General features: G+C 49.7%; 1 protein-coding gene across 6 annotated transcripts in view; it reads left to right on the top strand.

The window, feature by feature from the left end:
- The window catches only part of ITPR2 (inositol 1,4,5-trisphosphate receptor type 2), a 277,002-nt gene that overhangs the window by 4,204 nt on the left and 250,552 nt on the right, over nt 1-22,246 (top strand). For all 6 annotated transcript variants that reach the window (XM_035127537.2, XM_035127538.2, XM_035127539.2 and 3 more), the window contains one exon: nt 19,216-19,286. In XM_035127537.2, the coding sequence (XP_034983428.1) occupies nt 19,216-19,286 (71 nt within the window). Of the gene's footprint in view, nt 1-19,215; nt 19,287-22,246 lie in introns of those variants that run through there.

The following is a 22,246-nucleotide window of genomic DNA, read 5'->3' as shown; positions in this document are numbered from 1 at the left end:
TCTTCTTCTCTAGCATGGCCATGAGGCGATCAGAAGCTTCTGTCTCCATTTTAGATCACCAGATTTGGGATTCTACCTGAACCCTAAATTGTGGTTAATTTTATTCATGGCTGGTTGAAATATTATAGTTTCTTAAATATGGTTGTAGGTTGATTTATTTTCAACCAACAAAGATTAACCAGTTTGTCAGGACTTGATGTTATAAAATCTGTGATTAATCTAAAATGGAAGCAAAATGAACTTCTCCTTGTGGCAGTATCAGAGGACAAGGGACCCTACAAGTCCCACCTTGCCTTGTCTTCTAATGCTAAACTGTGGTTTAGCCATGTGTAATAATTTCAGTTGCTCCGTTTGACTTGTATTAATTAATAATGTTAATAATTAATGTCATGAAACAATGTATTTCTAAAATTGGAATGTTTCCTGTGAAAAAAGACAGTAGTTGAAATTTTTCCATGCCATATCACTGTTGCCTAGTGGGGCACAGCTCTCGATTAAGGCTCACTTAGCAACCAAGTTCCTGGTTTCATGGTAGCATAAGAAAACCAATGCAAAACAATGCATTTCTTCCTCTGGCAAAAGAAAGTGTTTGCATGATAAGAACATAGAACTACCGTACCTTTCCGTGTATAAGACTGTTTTTTTCTTTTAAAATCATGCTAAAAAGTGGGGGTTGTCTTATACATGGGGGCGTCTTATAGACAGAAAAGTACAGTATGTCACAGAAGATAGCTGAGTTGCTTTAGGGTATTGCTATTATGCAATAAAACTTGGAAAGGTGATTTCAGCAGTCAGCATGGGCTTCAGCTGCATGGAATAAACAGCTCAGCATGGCTTTGGTTTTTCTTTTTTGAGCGCATGAACAAGTGGGGGCTTGTGGTGCTCTCAAGGTGTCAGGCTGGCACTTCAGAGTAGTGTCACAGCCCCAGTAGGAGTTGAGCCGAAGTAGGAGCACACCATGTTGGAACCAGAACAGCCCTGGGGCTGGCCTAGGGACCTAATATTTGACATAGGGACATCAGCAGTGCCAGGAGCATTTCTGCTACCACATGACATTACAGCAGTCACAACCTGAGGCAATTTACTGCTTTTTGCAATAAGTTCTATCTACACCTTTCCCCTATATGCTAACTGGAAGTCATTATGCTAATTCACAAAGCCACCTGTTAGATAATGCCAGGGCTGTTTCCCGTTTTCTGGGGGCCGTTGGGCATAGGACTGGGTCCCTGGACCCTTTGGCCTCTCCCTTTCCTCCTCAAATCACACCCTTCCCTCTCAGCCTTTAGACTCAAACAAATCTTAACCAACATGGCATCCCCAGTTTTCTGTGGTTCCTATCAGTAGCTGTTATCTGAATAATGCCTAACAATATATGGATAATCCTGCTCCATTAAACTTATTCCATACATTGTGTCAGTGCTATTTTTCTAGAAAAAGAAGTGCTGGAACTCACCATAAATGTCTCCCTTGTTTTCTTATAATGGCAATGGTGCCCACCTGACAGTAGCCAGAACTGAGTTCCAGTGAGTTCTGGCTGAAAAAAAGCCCTGCGTGGAGCTGATGGACAACTTGCATTTTAAAAGAACAGCAGCCTGACACATTAATGGAATTACTGAAGGAATTTTTTTTATTTTACATTAATGGGAAGCCTTTCCTGGCTTGAAGATAAATGGTGGGAGTTGCATTGAGTTGATTAAATATTTGCATCCCACTTTTCTAACAGCAAATGCTGAGCTCAAAACAGCTCACAATAATGACAATAGCATTAAAAAACACACATTGCAATCACTACAGTGGTATCTCCGGTTGCAGACGGGATCCGTTCTGGAGCTCCAGTCGGATCCCGAGGTTTCTGCAAGCAGGGGTGCCTGTTCTGCGCATGCACGTGGCACGTAGAGCGCTTCTGTGCATGCATGAGCAGCGAAACCCGGAAAAATACTTCTGGGTTTGCCGCTTTCACAACCTGAAGTTTATGTTACCTGAGGGTAACGTAAGCCGAGGTTCTACTGTACAATATAAACCACAGGATATAAAGCAAACCACAAGAACAAAATCAGCAAAACAATGGCAGTGGCACAAGTACTCTCAGCTACCACCTTGACCAATTTTTAAATATGCCATTGATGGGCAAGATTGGCCCCAGATTGGAGACGATGGTGGGAGCAGAAGTGAGTGAGAACAGTAGGGAGGATGCAGCAGGCAGGAGGAGGATGGAGGGAAAAGGCACTCTTTGTGGGGACAGATGAACAAAAGAGGTGGTGGCTGTGGTGTGGTGTGTGTGTTGGGCGGGGGGGGGGGAATGACAGCAACCATGACCCATCTTGGATGCCAGCTGTGTTACGCTGTCCATGATGAATGGGGCTGGGGAATAAGAAGGTCCTGGAAGGGGCATTTGGGTCTCAGTATAAACCCAAACAAACTCTGCTTCTCTTTGGGATTAGGCTTTCCACAGTGTTGCCTCCTCTTTGCCTAAGTGAACCCATAGCATTGGCTGGCTTTCTGTGAGGTTTAAGCAGTGAATGAAGTGAGGGAAATGAGGATTTTCTCTGAACACAATGAAAGGAAACCTTATAATAAACTAACTGAAACGCAGAGCTTTCCCAGCACATTACCTTCTAGCTCTTGTTTTCCATCCTGTTTCTGCATTCCAGGTCCCTTTGCAAGACTTGTACTGGGTACTAATTCCTTAGGAAACACTGAAAACCTTCATGTTAAGAGTTTGGCCTAGTGACAACTTACTTGTTCCACTGCCAGCCGTTCATAGCTTTGCTTTCTAGGCCAGAGAGATGAAGAACCAGCACCCTATGTCAGCTGGAAGCTGTTTGGGCTTTCTGCTTCAATCAGCAATTACATAGCTCTATTCCCCACAACACACTTTTGAGCCGACAATATGCCTGAATACTCTATCTCTCTTTTGTATGGGTCCACTTAGTGAACAGTTGGTAGTTTAGTATTGGTCAGCACCATATCAGCAATCCATTCTTCCTTGGTTAATTTTTGTTTTCACCTCTTTGGACTCACTCAATAATAAAAGTTGGCCATCTAGGTTTTGCTACAGGAGGCAGAGGTAGCAAGGCTTAGCTCCTGCTGCTGCTCTTCATGTGCTCTGCTCACTTCTGCATCGGTGTTATGTACTGAGCTGAATCCTAGAACAATAGGATTCAGAATCAGCGGGAGCTACCCAATCCAACTCCAGGTGGAAGTGAATCCGCAACCTGATTGGCCTGCTGGAGCAGCCAATCAGGCGGCTGGCAGAAGTGAATCTGCTACCTGATTGGCCTGTAGGAGCAGCCAATCAGGCTGCAGGCAAAAGTCAATCCACAATATAATTGGCCCACAGGTGTAGCCCTGAAGTAGCCAATCACGCAAGGCCCATTGTGTAAATAATGTATATAAGCAGATGGTTTTGGGAAAAGAGCGATTCGTCTTCTCTTCTCCTCCTGGATGACTATGAGCTGAATAAAGAGCATGAAATTCACTCTTGACTCCGAGTATATTTCACTGGCGACGAAGTTGGGATCCTGCGGAGCTGACCGCCACCACGCACTGCACCGCAGCACCGCCACCTGCTGCACCGCTGCATCGCACCGTGCATCCAGGCTTCAGCTCCAGGACCCAAGGAACCCAGAATGGCAACCGACAGCAGCTTCTCGCCATTCAAACCAGCATCAGGAGACTGGGAAGGGTACGCCGCCCGTTTCAACTTCCTCCTGCAAGCGAAAGAAGTCACCAACGATGCCATGAAGAGGGCGACATTCTTCAGCGTCTGTGGAGAGGAGACGTTTGAAATCGCCCGGGCTCTCCTTGCACCTAGAGATGTCGCTACCGTCTCTTACAAAACAATAATGGAACGGCTGAAGGAGCACTTCTCACCACAGCCCTCGGTGGTAGCTTGCCGAAATGCCTTCTACGCAAAACGGCAAGCCCCGGGGGAAACCATAACTGGGTTTGTGACCTCCCTCCGCCAAGCCGCCCGGTTATGCAACTTCTCAGAATTGGAGAACATGCTTCGTGACCGCCTCGTCGGTGGCCTGAGGGACGAGATGTTGCAACGACGCCTCTACGCCAAAAAAGACCTCACGTTCCAGATTGCTCTGGAGGAAGCCCTGGCAACCGAAGCCGCCGAGAGGTCAACGCAAGAGGCACGACCGACCCCGCCATCCCAACCGAGGGTCTACCACGAAGACCTCACCGACGAATCCGAATCTGACAGGGAGGAAGTACACCGAGTACAGCGGCGCACTCAAGCAGCACACACACCACAGCAGCCTCGACGAGAAGGAGGGAACTGTGCAAGCTGCGGGGAGAACCACGAGAGGAGGACCTGTCGTTTCCGCAACGCAGAGTGCAGGCAGTGCAGAAAATTGGGACACATCGCCCGGGTGTGTCGGGCTCGACTCACCCGTCGACAAGCATCAGATGACCGACCCAGGAGCCCCAGGTCACACGGCACCATGCACCAAGGCAACTCGACGGAGATCACGGACTACCAGGTATTCCAGTTGCCCCATCCCAGCACAGAGAAAAATTATATAGAGGTACAGATAGAGGGAGCCCCATGCCGCATGGAGCTGGACACGGGTTCAACTCTATCCATAATCTCGGCCCGAACATTAAGGGAACTGTGCCCTAATGGGGGTCCCAAACTAAGGCCGGCCCCATTCACCCTCCGGGACTTCCAGAAACGTAAGGTCCCTACTATGGGGGTGGGGATCTTCAGGGTGCAATATCGAGGGCGAAAGCAACAATTGGACTTGCTGGTAGTTAAGGGCCCCTACGTTAGCTTACTGGGACTGGCATGGTTTGGACCTCTGGGGCTAGCCGTTACCGGGGTGAACCGCACTAGCTTACAAGTGGACGTGGACGCCATATGTAAAGAGTTTCCAGGGGTTTTCGATGGGGCATTGGGACGATATACAGGACCCCCCATTGCCCTACAGCTAGACCCCGCTGTACGACCCATCAGGCACAAGGCCCGCCGGGTCCCGTTTGCCCTGAAACCCCGCATAGACGAGGAATTGGACCGGCTCGTGGAGCAAGGAGTGCTGGAGCCGGTGCCCAACGCCCCCTGGGAAACTCCAATTGTCACACCCGTCAAGCCTAACGGTTCGGTCCGCATCTGTGCAGACTACAAATGCACCATAAACAAGGCTCTCACGGCCCATGCATACCCAGTGCCAGTGGTCAGCCATGTCCTCGCCACCCTGGCTGGGTCAAAAATCTTTGGCAAACTGGACTTGGCCCAAGCGTATCAACAGTTGCCTGTGGACGAAGCCACAGCAGAGGCTCAGACGATTGTGACGCACAGAGGGGCATTCAGAGTAAAGCGGCTGCAATTTGGCGTTAGCGTGGCACCAGGCATATTCCAGAATCTAATGGACTCTCTCCTTAAAGGGATTCCTGGTGTCACCCCCTTCTTCGATGATGTACTGATCGCCGGGCCCACACCAGAGGAATTTGAGGACCGCCTCCGCTCCGTCCTGCACCGTTTCCAGACGGCGGGCCTCAAGGTGAAGCGGGAAAAGTGTTTACTGGGAGTGCCGCAGGTGGACTTTCTGGGATTTAAGGTGGACGCAGAAGGGGTCCATCCAACCGGTGACAAGGTACGGGCCATTTGTGAGGCCCCAGCGCCCAAGAGCAAGCCCGAACTTCAGTCATTCTTGGGACTATTGAACTTTTACCATGCCTTCCTTCCCCATAAGGCAGCGGTAGCGGAGCCCCTACACAGACTCCTAGATAAAAGGGCCCCTTGGGTGTGGGGCCAGCGACAAAGGGCCGCATTCCAGGCAGTCAAGGACTTGCTCGTCTCGAACTCGGTCTTGGCACACTTCGACGAGAGGCTGCCAGTGGTGCTGGCATGCGACGCCTCTCCCTATGGCATCGGCGCTGTCCTGGGACACCAACTCCCGGATGGAAGAGAGGTGCCGGTGGCATACTTCTCCCAGACGCTTGCTGCAGCCGAACGAAACTACTCACAGATTGACAAGGAGGGTCTGGCAATCGTGAAGGGCGTAAAAAAATTCCATGATTTCTTGTATGGGCGGCCCTTTACCATAGTGACTGACCACAAGCCGTTGCTTGGCCTGTTTGCCCCTGAGAAGCAGACCCCCCAAGTGTTGTCTCCACGTGTCCTCAGGTGGTCAATTTTCCTTGCCGGCTACCAGTATGCACTAATCCACCGCCCTGGGAAGGCGATGGGCCACGCAGACGCCCTCAGCAGGCTACCACTACCAGAAACAGGCCCCGACCCAGCGCCTGCGCAAGAGGTTATGACCCTGGAGCTGCTTCCCGACCGACCCATTCAGGCACAAGAAGTTGCGCACCATTCCACAAAAGATAGGGTCATCTCCCGGGTCCTGGACTGGGTGTGGCGAGGATGGCCCAGCAGCAGCCCCGGGCCAGAATTCGCTGGCTACACAAACCGCAAACATGAACTGTCGGCCCACAAGGGGTGCCTGTTATGGGGAAGCAGGGTTGTTGTTCCCCAGCCCCTCCGCAAAAGGGTCCTCACAGCCCTACACGAGACACACCCAGGGGTAGTGAGGATGAAGGCCCTTGCCAGGAGTTATGTGTGGTGGCCGGGGATTGACAGAGAGATAGAGGCCTGGGTCCAACACTGCCAGACCTGCCAAGAATCCCGCCCGGATCCCCCAAGGGCCCCAGTCCAGCCCTGGGAGTCCGCCCGACATCCATGGTCACGCTTGCACGTGGACTTCGCTGGCCCCTTCCAGGGAAAAACATTCTTCATAGTGGTGGATTCCTACACCAAATGGCTGGAGGTCGCACTGGTACCATCCACTTCTACGGCGGCAGCCATCCGGGTACTACGTAAGCTGTTTGCGACCCACGGGCTCCCTGACACCCTCGTCTCGGACAATGGAACCGCATTCACGTCAGAGGAGTTCCAGACCTTCACAGCGCAGAACGCCATCCGCCACATCCGCTCAGCACCATTCCACCCTGCCACCAATGGCCAAGCGGAGCGCATGGTGCGGACCACCAAGGACAGCCTCCGCCGCATGACACAAGGGGACTGGGAATACCGCCTTGCCGCATTTCTTCTAGCACAGCACAGCACCCCAAGCACAACGACGGGCCGGAGCCCAGCTGAATTACTAATGGGCCGGCGCCTTGCAACTAGACTGGACCGACTTCACCCCGACAGAGCTCAGGATGAGGTAGTGGTGGGGAAAGGCAGGAACCCCCGGACATTTGTGGCCCAGGACCCAGTGTATGCAAAGAATTTTGGGGCAGGCCCAGCATGGGTACCCGCCACAGTCACCAAGGTGACCGGTCCCGTGTCGTACGAGGTACTAACGGAAGGGGGGCAATGTTGGCGCCGCCACTGCGACCAGATACGGCGACGATTCCCAGGAGGAACCCGGGAGGAGAGCGGGACAGAGGGGTCCCAAGGGGACAGCAGGGCAGTGAGGCCTGTAGAGCGAGAGGGGTGGGCAGAGGAAGCAGAAGCAGTAGGCACAGAGGGGCGCCCCGAGGCTGGAAGGACACCGGAACCAGAGCTACAACCTAGTGGTTCAGTGGCGCCAGACCAGACAGCCCCGGCACAGCCAGCAGCCTCGGAACACGAGCCAGAACCAGAACCCCTGACCAAGGAACACCCCAGGCCACAACGCACACGGAGGCGGCCAGCAGACCTTGGGGACTACGAATGCAACTTCCCGGGCAGGACTGGAACTTAGAGGGGAGGGGTGTTATGTACTGAGCTGAATCCTAGAACAATAGGATTCAGAATCAGCGGGAGCTACCCAATCCAACTCCAGGTGGAAGTGAATCCGCAACCTGATTGGCCTGCTGGAGCAGCCAATCAGGCGGCTGGCAGAAGTGAATCTGCTACCTGATTGGCCTGTAGGAGCAGCCAATCAGGCTGCAGGCAAAAGTCAATCCACAATATAATTGGCCCACAGGTGTAGCCCTGAAGTAGCCAATCACGCAAGGCCCATTGTGTAAATAATGTATATAAGCAGATGGTTTTGGGAAAAGAGCGATTCGTCTTCTCTTCTCCTCCTGGATGACTATGAGCTGAATAAAGAGCATGAAATTCACTCTTGACTCCGAGTATATTTCAATCTCCTTACATCTCGCACCAGGTACTCATGTTCACGCATAGCCTCCACTTGAGCCCAACGCAGTACTTTTTCTTCCTCTGCACTTCCTCCAACCTATGAGCCCTGGAGATGGAAGTTAATTAGAAACAGGGAAGTGGAATAGGAAGACCCCCTGGAGAGCCTGCAATAATTTGCAGCCAGCAAATTGGGTTGGGTTGAAACTTGCAACACACAGTCTTCTCAATAAAGTTTTTTTTAAAGATACTTTCACCCATCTGCAAAATGAAACCTTCCCCTTGCTCCTGGTAGCTGGCAGACAAACATGGAGATTTCAGGTCAGCCCTTGAAGTTTGGCAACCCTAGTTGTTGCTCAGGAGGCCCTATATCATATTGCAAAGGCCCACTTTCCGCCAAGTGCATCTCTGAAGATGGCAGGACATAAAGCAGAGTCTCAGTTGTGAAAAGCAGTGCAGAAGCAGCTTCATGTGGGAGGTGTTCTCTTGAGGATGTAAATGGGTGAAAATTTTCTCTATAATTCCACCATGTAGTTTTGATTTCTGGCAACTGCCATTTCCCCTTCAGCAAATATGCTAAAACAGCAGGGCCTTGTGGGGGGGCCGGACTATATTCTGGGGAAAAATGAACGAATTCCTATGCCCCACAAATAACCCAAAGATGCATTTTAAATAAAAGGACACATTCTACTCATGTAAAAACATGCTGATTCCCGGACCATCCGCGGGCCAGATTTAGAAGGCGATTGGGCCGCATCCGGCCCCTGCACCTTATTTTGGGGAACCCTGCTTTAGATGGTCCAGAAGGATCTCAAAGCCCTTCGAGAGATCCAGCAGAACTAGGAAACAGCTTTCACCCTTGTTCCTAGACCGCCAGAGATCATCAACCAGTGCGACCAGGGCAGTTTCAGTCCCATGATGATGAGGCCTGAATCCCGATTGGAAGGGATCTAAATGGTCCGCATCCTCCAGGTATGCTTGGAGTTGTTCAGCAACCACCCACTCAATCATCTTGCCCAAGAATGGAAGATTTGAGACTGGGCGATAGTTGGCCATATAGGCCAGGTCCAAATATGTTTTTTTTAAGAGCAGTTTAATAACCGCCTCTTTCAGTGGGTCTGGGAAGGCTCCCTCACAGAGGGAAGCATTCACCACCCTGCAGAGTCCATCACCCAGTCCTTCCAGCTCACTGTTATGAGCCAGGGTGGGGAAGGATCAAGGAGACAGGTGGTTTGTTTAACTCGTCCAAGCAGCCTGTCCCCATCCTCGGATGTAACAGATTGGAATTGATCCCACACAACTTTACTACACAAGACTCCAGCACTCTCCTGTCCCAGCCCTGCTCCCACTGTGGAGTCTACCTCTTTCCAAATCTGATGTACTTTATCTGCAAAAACTTTGCTGCATAACAACAACAACAACAACAACAACAATAATTGTTGTCAGGGGTTGTTGTGGCTACTCTTGAGTAACGACCCTCCACATCTGCTTGTCTTTCAGATGTTTTTATTGGTGCATATTATTTACAGTGCAAAGTGTCCATAAAACATCTCTGCCTCAGTCTGAGTCAGAATCTTGCAGTGTTTGCTTTCTGTTTCGCACCCAACATAACAGCCTGGGAACGGTGAAGCGCCCCCCCTGCTCCGACGGGGAGCCGTTCGCCTGAATTCTGGCGTGGGGGGAAATGGCCTTCTGACTGACTCACTGTCGGCCCCTTCTTCCCCTTCCCTCCCTCCCTCCCCTTGGAGCAAGGGCTCTCTGATGCTGCCAGAGCCTTAGCTCTCCCTTTTTGTTTCCTGGCTCTTGTAATCTGATCCTGTGCTTGACTTACTGCTTGGGGAGGAACTCGACCTGATGGGGGGGGGTGTTCCCTATAAGCCTTCCCCCTTACAATAATAATAATAATAATATTAATAACTTGCTGGCCCTGCACGCGTTGCTGTGTGTTAGTCTGTCAAATGGAGGGTAATAGGCCCCCTTCAGATCCCCCTGAGCCTCAGAGTCCCCCTGTTTTACAGGATCTCATGGCGGAGGCGGGGTTTGTGGGTGTGGCGTGTTGTTGTGGCTAATCCCTGTGACTGCCCCCACGTGTCCCGATCCATGATCTATTTTGTTTGTGTCCCCCACCCCTCCGTGACCAGCGTATCTCATGACGTTTTGAAGGATGGTATTTATTTTTGTCTTGTGGTTATTTGGTGGGGGATTTTTTGGGGGTAGTGGTGCTAAATTTTAAAGTAAAAACCCCTTGCTGCGCCCCCAAGTGTGTTGCTGTGGGTTATCCTACCCCCGGGCCTAGTGGGGGCATGGCAGGGGCCTACATAAAACAAAGGCCGTGCTGTGGCCTGCGATCCATGCGCTTGTCCTCTCCACCCCCCCGGGCCTAGTGTGGGCCTGGCGGCCTGGCAGGGCTGCGACCCGGACACTCCCCCTCCCCCCGGGCCTAGTGGGGGCCTGGCGGCCTGGCAGGGACCCACATAAAACAAAGGCCGTGCTGCGACCTGTGACCTGGGCGCTCTCCCCCTCTCCCCCCCCTGGGCCTAGTGGGGGCCTAGCAGCCTGGCAGGGGCCTAGGGGTCTGATAATGGCCGCCTTAGTGGTTTCAGTTGCTTGGTTGATGATGTCATTATTTGGTTTGTCGGTGTGGTGTAGATTTCACAGGAAGGGAGGGGGTGTACTTTGGGAGGAATTCCACTTGAGGGCGCTGTTTTACTTTGTGGAAAAGCAGGTTTCTACCTGCCCAGGTGTGAAATTTGAGGGTTTTTTTTCTAACAACGCTCGGGGAGTGGCCTGGATCATTGTGTCAAAATTTCAGGATGATCGGTCAAGCGGTTACGGAGAAAAGTGGAACACACACTTTCACAATTTTTACTATATATATATATATATATATATATATATATATATATATATATATATATAAAATTTATTTGTAACCCATCCCCAGGTTACAAATTGGTTTCCCCAGCCAACAGAGATTAAAATACATTAAAATGTCACACATTAAAAACTTCCCTAAATGTTGCAGGAGATCTTGGGGTCCTTACCAGGCCCTGATGGCAAAGGTGGTTCCTTTTGTGAACCACCCGAAAGTGTCTCCTGGAGCTATTTTCTGTAGAGGTGGTGAAGAAGGTTCTCTTTGCCGTCGCTATTGCCACTTGGTAGGCAAGACGTTCAGCTCTAACCTGTGTCTGGTCTGATTCGGTTCTCTAGCCGTCTCAAGGATTGTTTCAGCTCTGGGGAAAACCACAAGGCTGTCTGGGCTCCATGCAATTGGAGAGGGTGCTTCAGAGCCAGATAGTCAATAGCCCTGGTTAACTCCGCATTCCAGCAGGCCACCAGAGAATCAGCTGAAAGACCATCAACATGGGATAAAACATCCCTTACCACTCTCTGGAAACCATTTGGATCCATTAAGTGGTGGGGGTGGACTATCCAAATCGGTCCCACCTCACTGCAAAGGGGAAGGGTTACAGAGATTTCAGTTGCACCAGGAAGTGATCTGACCATGGCACTTCTTTTGTTTCACTTTCTTAGTGTCAGATCACACGCATCCATAGAGGTAAACACCAGGTCTAAGGCATGTTCACGACTATGAGTTGGGCCAAACTTATTCAGGTACAGCCCCATGGAGGCCATGCTTTCCACAAAGTTCCCGAGCGGCCCCTTGTAAGGTTGTGTCATGGATGTTAAAATCCCCTAGGACAGGGGTCGGCAAGGTTTACTGGCCATGGGCTGGATCACTCCCACGGAGATCGTCCGTGGGGCGGACGGGTGCAGCGAGATGCCAGAAATCACGTCTGTGCATGTCCGCAGCACCAGAAATCGCTTCTGCCCATGCCCAGATGCCGATAATCACGCCTGCGCAGAAGCGATTTCTGGTATCTGTGCATGTGCAGACTCGGTGAGTCCCTGCGGCACACTGGTTAGCACAGCACGCAGGGGACTTGCCAAGCAGGCGGCTCAGTTCGGGGGCAGCTCAGGGGCCGGAAAAATGGTCTTCATGGGCTGCATCCGGCCCATGGATCACACGTTGCCAACCCCTGCCCTAGGACAACCAAACTCGGTGTCTCCAGGAGAACATCCGCCATGACCTGAAGCAGCTCGGACAGGGAATCCTTGGTGCAGCGAGGAGGTTGGTTCACCAAAAGGAATCCTATATTGCCCCTTTGCCCAGCTTCCAGAACATGCACTCAGAAAACTAGGTCTTCCCAATAGGATGCCTGGTGCAAGTTAATGACTTCCTAAAAATCACTGCCTCCTCCCTGCCCACATGACCTGGGTTGCTGTGTGTAAGAGAAACCTGGTGGACAAGCAGCAGCTAAAACAGGCCCATCTGCTTCATCCACATGCCAGGTCAAGTCCTCCATCCACAATCAAGTTGTGGATAGCAGTGGTCTTATGAATCATTGACCTGGCATTGCACAGCAGCACCTTCAGGTCATGGAGACCCCTTGTTGATTCCAGTATCCATCCAGTCAAGACCAGACATGGAGACAACTAAACCTGTCTCCTCGGTAATGACATGGTCTGGTCTTAGCATAACTCTTCCTCCTACCCGTGATCACTGAGATGGGGTGTCCCACTGCACCCCCCCCCCCGGTGGAATCTGCCCAAACAATCTGTTGGCTGGGACCCACTCCCAGGCAACAATTGACTCTACCTCTGGGGAAGTCATTTATTGAGGTGGGACAAGGGGGTCTCATCCATTAACAACATCCCAGCCACCCCAACTGCATCTTTGGTGAACATCAGAAGGGACTGTGGGGTGGAGGGCTGTGCTATAAATTGATATATCGTCTGATATTGAATTTTAAATAAAATTGTGATAACCGTTTTTTTTTTAAAAAAATGACCTTGCAATATATCACAAATCGTGTATGTGGTGTTCAGAAAGCACAATATTGGAAGAACCGAGAAGCCAATGCTTCTTCCTGTCTGTGCAGCCCTTGCTAACGCTGCCTCACTCAGCTCTTCCTTGCCAGCAGGCTGGTGCAAAATACTTCCAATGAACTTCTTTTATTGCTGCCTCTCTCTCTCTCTCTCTCTCTCTCTCTCTTTGCTGCAAGTGGGAGGGAACCCCCCCCCCCCATTCTTGGCTTGCAGGTTGCTTCAGAATAAAGGGGGGGACTGTGTTGTGTGTACCTTTCTTTTGGGGCAGAAAGAAGCCACAGACTATATGGCTATGCCAGCAGTGGACAATGACAAATGCCTTCTGATGTGGTAGAAGGCACATGAGGCATCCTTCCCGATGTTAAAGGAGCTTGCAAATAAGTTTTTTCCTATCCCAGGAACAAGTGTGCCATCAGCACTGCTAGCAATGTTCTTCCAAGACAAATGGCATCTCTATTGCCAGAGATTGGACTGTTTCTGTGATCCCTAAGGAAATGATCCTATTTTAGACTATTAAAAAAATTATTTCATGATGAACTATTTCAGGATTTGAACTATGAGCAACAGAAGTAATTGAGATTATAATATTGTGGGGTGGGAGAGCTGAAAATAATGCCAATTCTGACACTCCTGTTTCTGCTTCGTAGCTCAACATGATGTTTTGGATTTTTCCATTAAACAAAGGTGAACTTGGCAATTGCTTTGGGCTACAAGAGAACTTAATAAATGCCAGGCACCCCCCCCGTGTATATATAAAACCAGTGGTTTCCCCCCCTAGAAAAATAGGTGCCTGTACTCACCATGATGTTGTTACAGTAAGTGCCACACTTTTTTTTAAAGAAAAGAGGTGCCAGTATTGTGTACCCTTGAGTACCCCCTGAAAAAAGCACTGTATAAAACACTGGTGTTTGTCTGTTTGGCTGGTAAAATAGATAGACAATGTACAGAATAACCATTGGCTGTTGTGAGGACTGCTCCCTTCCAAGGCCTTTTCCAGCTGGCCCAGGCCCTCACACTCCTTGTTATGTATTGGTTTAATTTGTGTGCAGTACATGAGTTTCTCTGCTAGTTCTGTAACTGCCTTTCCCGCTCCAGGGTGATTCAAGTTGCTATTGGTTAACTTGTTAGCACAATTTGGATCCCCACTCTGATAGGGTCCCGTCAAAATCTAAATGTATCCTTTCCCCAACCCCTGCTCCTGAGAGTATAAAAGGAGCTCACCCTTTCCCTCCTGTTAGTCAAGTTCCTACTGCAATAAAGAAGACTGTTCTTGTTATAATTGACTGCTAGCAGTTCCTTGCTAGTATGCTGACTCACTATTCTGAGCTGACTTCACGAAGAGCTGAAATCGCACTCACGACATAACATTCCTAGCTATAAGAGACTCCTGCTGCAGTGAGGCCTTGGACCAGGGGTCCCCAAACTTACGTCACCGAGGGCCGGTGCCGCCAGAGCTGATTGTGCTGCGGGCTGGAGTGCGCGCCCGTACACATGTGCACACGCGATTTCTGGCACACTTCCGGGTTGCCGGAACACCGGAAATAGCTTGTGCGCATGAGCATGGGCCTCCTCCGGCCCGGAAGTGCACCGGAAATGATGCTCGCACATGCACACAAGCTATTTCTGACACTCTGGCGACTTGGAAGTGGGCAGCTGTGCCACGACACACCGTTAAGTGCGGGTGGCAGCAGCAGGCGGCGGGGGGTGCCGGGGGCCGCATGAAAGAGCCTCAAGGGCCCCATCTGTCCCCTGGGTTTGAGGAAGCCTGCCTTGGACCATCGGCTGTGGTGAGGACTGCAGGGCCTGCTCCCTTCCAAGGCCTTTTCCAGCTGCCCAGGGGGTGGGGCCCAGGCCTTCACACTCCCAGCTACAAAAGGACTCCTGTGGCAATGCCTAACTAAGTGATATAACAAAGAGAAAGGTCCCCTGTAAGCCCAGGTGCTTACAGTCTACATTTCTACACATTATAAAGAGAGATAAGGGAAGATGGGGTACAGAAGAGCAGGAGATGTCATGCTGGGGTGAGGACAACAGTGCTTCCCCTGCACTCTCATTCAAGGCAAAGGAGCCCGGCCCTTTCTTCTCTGCCTGAGTCTAGGCCAGGCTTCCTCAACCTCGGCCCTCCAGATGTTTTGAGACTACAATTCCCATCATCCCTGACCACTGGTCCTGCTAGCTAGGGATCATGGGAGTTGTAGGCCAAAAACATCTGGAGGGCCAAGGTTGAGGAAGCCTGGCCTAGAGGGTGGGGCTGGACTCATTTGGAACAAACTCTCGGGGAAGTGAGGGGTTGTCCTGCTGTTGCTTCCCTGTTCCAAGTGTCTGATGTGTTTTAAAATGTCCTTAAGCAGTCAGTGGCATTTTAAGTTTTTTTCTCCCCCCCCCCCATTTTGCTTTGTTGGGGGCTGGGTGGGTGGAATGCACATCTGGTTGGGGATTAATTTTATTATAACTGTTCTGTTTTTGTTTTTGTTGTTTTATTGGTTGTTGTATAGTTTCTGTTTTGGTTTTAAGGGGTGGGATCAGGGCTGCCTGATAGAATGGCTGGGGCAAGTTCCACAGGGGTGGGTGAGCAGGATGCACTGGGACATCCGATCTCAGTGATCATGGGCAGGAGGAGGAGTTATGCTAAGACCAGACCAGGTCATTACCGAGGAGGCAGGCTTAGTCGTTGTCTGAAGACTATCACTGCCTCCGGGTCTGGTCTTGACCAGATGGATACTGGAATCAGCAAGGGATACTCACACGACCTGAAGGTGCTGCTGTGCAATGCCAGGTCAATTATTCACAAGACCACTGCCATCCATGACCTGATCGTGGATGGAGGACTTGAGCTGGCATGTGTGACAGAGACTTGGTTGGATGAAGCAGATGGGCCTGTTTTAGCTGCTGCTTGTCCACCAGGTTTCTCTTATGCACAGCAACCCAGGTCATGTGGGCGGGGAGGGGGGTTGCAGTGATTTTAGGAAGTCACTAGCTTGTGTCGCGGCTAGCGCTGTGGGTTAAACCACAGAGCCTTGCCGATCAGAAGGTCAGGGGTTCGAATCCCTGCGATGCGGTGAGCTCCCGTTGCTCGGTCCCAGCTCCTGCCAACCTAGCAGTTCGAAAGCACGTCAAAGTGCAAGTAGATAAATAGCTACCACTACAGCGGGGAAGGTAAACGGCGTTTCCATGTGCTGCTCTGGTTCGCCAGAAGTGGCTTTGTCATGCTGGCCACATGACCTGGAAGCTGTACGTCGGCTCCCTCGACCAATAACGCGAGATGAGCGCAGCAACCCTAATGGTCAGGGGTCCCTTTACCTTTTTTAGCTTGCATCAGGTGTCCTGCTGGGAATACCCAGTTCTCTGAGTGCATGTTCTGGAAGTTGGACAATAGGGGCAGTACAGGATTCCTTTTGGTGTACCGACCTCCCCGCTGCACCAAGGATTCCCTGCCCGAGCTGCTTCAGGTCGTGGCGGATGTTCTCCTGGAGACACCTAGTTTGGTTGTCCTAGGGGATTTTAACATCCATGCCGACACAACCTTACAAGGGGCCGCTCGGGATTTTGTGGAAAGCATGGCCTCCATGGGGCTGTCCCTGAATAAGTTTGGCCCAACTCATAGTCACAGACATGCCTTAGACCTGGTGTTTACCTCTAGTGATGTGGGTGATCTGACACTAAATAAAAGTGAAACAAAAGAAGTGCCATGGTCAGATCACTTCCTGGTGCAACTGAACTTTTCTGCGACCCTTCGCCTCTGCAGGGAGGTGGAACTAATTTGGATGGTCCGCCCCCACCACTTAATAGATCCAAATGATTTCCAGACAGTGGTAGGGGATGCTTTACCCCATGTTGAATGCCTTTCAGCTGATTCCCTGGTGGCTCGCTTGAATGCGGAGTTAACCAGGGCTATCGACTGTCTGGCTCCGAAGTGCCCTCTCTGACTGCATGGAGCCCGGACAGCCTTTGTTTTCTTTGGCGCTGAGGGCGAGGAAACAATCGCTGAGACAGCTAGAGTGCCGGTGGCAGAAAACTCATTCTGAATCGTACTGGACATGGGCTCAACGTCAAGCCTACCAAGTGGCGATAGTGATGGTGAAGAAGACTTTCTTCACCGCCTCTATTGCATCTGCAGAAACTAGTAGCAGGAGACTCCTTAAGGTGGTTCACAATTTAATGGAACCACCTTTACCATCGGGGCCTTGTAAAGACCCCAAGATCTCCTGCAACGATTTTGCAAAGTTTTTTTGCAGATAAAGTCCATCAAATTCGGAAAGAGGTAGACTCCACAGTGGGAGTAGGGCCGGGGCAGGAGAGTGCTGGAGTCCTGTCTAGTCGAATTGCATGGGATCAATTCCAATCTCTTACCTCTGAGAATGGGGACAGGCTTCTTGGATGAGTGAAACCAACCACCTGTTTCCTTGATCCTTGTCCATACTGGCTAATAAAAGGAAGCCAGGATGGGCTGGGCGATGGGCTCTGCGAGGTGGTGAATGCTTCCCTCTGTGAGGGAGCATTCCCAGACTCGCTGAAAGAGGCGACCATTAAACCGCTTCTTAAAAAAACATATTTAGACCCGGCCAGTATGGCCAACTATCTCCCAGTCTCAAATCTTCCATTCTTGGGCAAAGTGATTGAGTGAATGGTTGCTGAACAACTCCAGGCACGCCTGGAGGATGCAGACCATTTGGATCCCTTCCAATCAGGATTCAGGCCTCATCATGGGACTGAAACTGCCCTGGTCGCACTATTTGACGATCTCTGGCGGGCTAGGGACAAAGGTGAGAGCTGTTTCCTAGTTCTGCTGTATCTCAGTGGCCTTTGATACAATCAACCATAACATCATTCTGGACCGTCTAGAGGAGCTGGGAGCTGGGGGCACTGTTATACATTGGTTCCACTCCTTCCTCCTGGGCCATGTCCAGAAAGTGGTCGTGGGGGATGAGTGTTCAGACCCCTGGGCCCTCACTTGTGGGGTGCCTCAGGGTTCTGTCCTCTCCCCCATGCTTTTTAACATCTACATGAAGCCGCTGGGAGAGATCATCAGGGGGTTTGGGCTGGTTGTCCATCAATATGCGGATGATACCCAGCTCTACCTCTCTTTTAAATCAGAACCAGTGAAGGCAGTGAAGGTCCTGTGTGACTGCCTGGAGGCAGTTGGAGGTTGGATGGTGGTTAATGGATTGAGGTTTAATCCTGACAAGACAGATGTACTGTTCTTTGGGGACGAGGCGGGCTGGTGTGGAGGACTCCCTGGTCCTGAATGGGGTAACTGTGCCCCTGAAGGACCAGGTGCGCAGCCTGGGAGTCATTTTGGACTCACAGCTGTCCATGGAGGCGCAGGTCAATTCTGTGTCCAGGGCACCTGTCTGCCCACTTCTCCCGATATGCAGGCTGAGACCCTACCTGCTTGCACTGTCTCGCCAGAGTGGTGCATGCTCTAGTTATCTTGGATAACTTGGACTACTGCAATGCGCTCTACGTGGGGTGACCCGGAAACTACAACTAATCCAGAATGCGGCAGCTAGACTGGTGACTGGGGTCGGCTGCCGAGACCATATAACACCGGTCCTGAAAGACCTGCATTGGCCCCCAGTACGTTTCTGAGCACAATTCAAAGTGTTGGTGTTGATCTTTAAAGCCTTAAATGGCCTCAGCCCAGTATACTTGAAGGAGCGTCTCCACCCCCATTGTTCTGCTTGGACACTGAGGCCCAGCGCTGAGGGCCTTCTGGCAGTTCCCTCATGGCGAGAAGTGAGGTCACAGGGAACCAGACAGAGGGCCTTCTCGGTAGTGGCCACCCACCCTGTGGAATGCCCTCCCATCAGATGTCGAAGAGATAGATAACTACCTAACATTTAGAAGACAGTTGAAGTTTTTAATGTGTGAAATTTTAATGTATTTTTAATCTTTGTTGGAGTGGCTGGAGAAACCCAGCCAGATGGGCGGGGTACAAATAATAATAATAATAATAATAATAATAATAATAATAATAATATTGTACCCAATATGGAGCTTGCTCCACAATCTTGCATTGTCTGTTTTAAGTCAAGTGAAAGCATAAAACTATTAAACATTTCGAAGTTTGCCAAAATTTCTTCTCCAATGAAGAGTAAAACTATTTGCCTTGAAGTTTCTAGACAGAACTCTGCATTACTAAGTTGACCTGGAGAGAATACTTCTTTCTTTGGATACGTTGACTTCACTTACGTCAGTGATTTGAAAATAATAATGAAGTCTATGCATTATGCTTTTCCTTCTAGGCTGGTGGATGACAGATGTGTGGTTCAACCAGAGGCAGGTGATCTCTGCAATCCTCCTAAGAAATTCAGAGGTATGCAATTGAGAGTTAATTTTAGAAATACAGTGGATCCTCTTTTTGCCTAAGTTGATACATAGCTTACATATTTTGAAATTGTTGTTATTGTTTAGTTGTTTAGTCATGTCCAACTCTTCAGGACCCGAAGAGTTAGATCCTGGGTTTTGTCATATTCTAGCATTATGCACTTGTGAGTTTCACAGACTCAGTTATATCAGCACTACCCTCAAGCCATACTGCCTTGATAACACATTATTGGCTAGTTACAGGTAGGTAGCCGTGTTGGTCTGATGTAGTCAGACCAAAATAAAAAAATCCTTCCAGTAGCACCTTAGAGACCAACTATTGTCATAGGTATGAGCTTTCGTGTGCGTGCATGCACACGAAAGCTCATACCTATGAGAAACTTAGTTGGTCTCTAAGGTGCTACTGGAAGGATTTTTTTTTATTTCGTTTTGACATTATTGGCTGATAACCCTCTTCCACATTCCCATCTCAAAGTGAAATTGACGTCAAATGTGGTGGTGCAGCATAAAGTTAAGTGGCATATCAGACTGATACGTTGATAGATGCTACAGGGAGCTAGGTGACTCAGGAGATTTCTGCAGTGTGTACCAGTACTGCACTTGTGCTTTGAAAAGTTGTATTATAACACTAGCTGGCCCGGCCACGCGTTGCTGTGGTTCTTTTCTGTGATTCCCCCCACTCTGCAGGAACATATGACTTTTTTAAAAAAATATATATATATATTTATTGATGATTTTTCAAACAACAAAAACGCAAAAATACAAAACATAAAAAGAAAAAAGAAAAAAATAAACAAGGCAAAAAGAAAAAGAAAAAGAAATATATAAATACAGAAATACAGAAACAAATATTCTCATAACAATCTTATTACTTGGTTATAACTTCTCGACTTCCCCGCCCTCCCTTTCCCGAATCTGCTCTAAACCCCATTCCGACAGCTTTCATAATATGCAAAAAACAAACAAACACACAAACCTCATCTAATATTACATATCCAAATCCTAAATTCTATAATACTCCAAATAAAAAAGAATCATACCTGCACATATCTAACACTAGTTAAACCCTATTAGCTTCTATTTCCCCCCTTAAGTACCCCTCTATATGCCAATTCTACTACTCTAAAGAAAATTAAAATAAACAAAATCCCATCTAGACCACCCCTCCCTCCCCCGGAAAACGTTTCCCTTGGAATCCGACCAGTCCCTTACAGTATTCCAGTTCAGACCTTTTTAATCCGTCCATCATTTGAAATTCCTAAATCTTTCAACCTACACCAACTCTTGTCTGCTCCAATCCCTGCTGTTCTCCCACCCTCCCATTCTGTTTCTGTTGTGCACAGTCTTTTACACTTGCCCCATGCCAGTTTTCATTTTTTACATTCTTCAATCCCTCCACTTGTTCACGGTTTGGATCGTGCTTCCCTTCTCCCACTAGGGAAGCACCCTTCCAAACCCCCTCCAAATCTTTAGCCCAAGCATCGTAGTCTCTGTTTGGGGCAGGTTCTCCCCCTCTCACTAGGAGAACCTGATCCCAAATCTCCTCTTCCAGAGCTCGTTGTTTTAAATCTATGTCCTGTGTTCCCTCTCTCACCGGTTGCCACAGGTTCCAATTTCTTCGCTCCTCCTGGATTTGTTCTAATGATTTAGAGTTTTTGAGTCCCGTGTCTTTTGCTTGTGGCTTCGACGTTTCTTCTAATGGTGGAGAGTTTTCCTCTAAGTCGGGTTCTTTGTTCTTGCGAAGGTCACGTAATATTTCTTGAGCCAATTCCAGCAGCTGCTGTATATAGTTCTTATCGAGTCGCTGACTCTCTGCTTTGTCTAGCTGAATCCTTTGTCGTGTCATATTACAAGCCTGGCATGGGATCTTTTTCCAAGATGGTGTCGTTTCTTATTTTCCTTTCTATATAGAATCCAAAATAAAGTCTGAGCTGATCCTTGTCCTTATTTAAAAAATTGTACGGATTGTTCAGATTGATTCCTCCAAATCTTTGCAAATTTTCAATTAACTCCACGTTTAAATCGGAGATGTAGACAGTTCAGTCAAATAAATGTATCCTTCCCACTGCCACTTTGTTGCGACGTAATGGCGGCTGGTCGCGGCTTCCTGGGAGCCGTTCCCGGTTTATAGGGAGGTTTTTCCTTCTCCCATCATTGTTTGCAGAATCACAAATACAAAATCAAGTCTCTTTCCCTTGGTTCTGCTGCCAAGGACAGAGCTTTGCAGTCTGCTTAAAGGGGATTTCGTTGTTTATATATTTTACGCTAAAAGGCAATGTAGCTGTTTCCCAGTTCTTTCGTTACAGGGGGGCGCGACCTCCGTTCCCTATTTTTTACTCCCCTTTCCTGGCCAAATCCAATCTTTGCCAAATTCCAAAGTTTACTCACGGCCCAATTCGTCTTTTGAGGTATCTGACGCTCCACGATCGCCGGCTTGGGGCTTCACGCCGCTGAGGTAGCGAATGGATCCGATGCTTCGTCTGTCTGCTCACGGCGCTCTGAAAAAGAGCTTACTGGGCAACAACCGGGACTTTGTGAAGCTCTGCCGGATCTCCACGTTCCCAGAAAGCCAAATCTGGGATTTTCTCTGGGTGACCGTGTCGCCCGCGCGGTTCACCCCTCCTCAGCAGCACTAGGGACCTCGGAGATCAAGGAACCCGCGCCGAGCGGTGATGGCGCCAGACCGGAAGTCTCAGGAACATATGACTTATCCTGCCCATTCATCCCTGTGACTGCCCCCACTCTGTCCCGACCCATGAGCTATCAAGTCCCCTTCTCCCCCCACCCCTCCGGCACATCCCTGTGACTGGCCCCACCCTGTCCTGACTCATGAGCTATCAAGCCCCCTCCTCCCCCCACCCACCCCCGTCTGAGCCCTCTGTTGTCTCTGGGGAGTGTTGGCCCCTTCCCCTGTTTCTCCATACCTTGGCCCCCAGCCTTGAAGAAGGA

This window comes from Zootoca vivipara, chromosome 10 (genome assembly GCF_963506605.1).
Source record: "Zootoca vivipara chromosome 10, rZooViv1.1, whole genome shotgun sequence".
NCBI lineage: Eukaryota > Metazoa > Chordata > Lepidosauria > Squamata > Lacertidae > Zootoca > Zootoca vivipara.
This window is presented reverse-complemented; position numbering and strand designations above follow the sequence as displayed.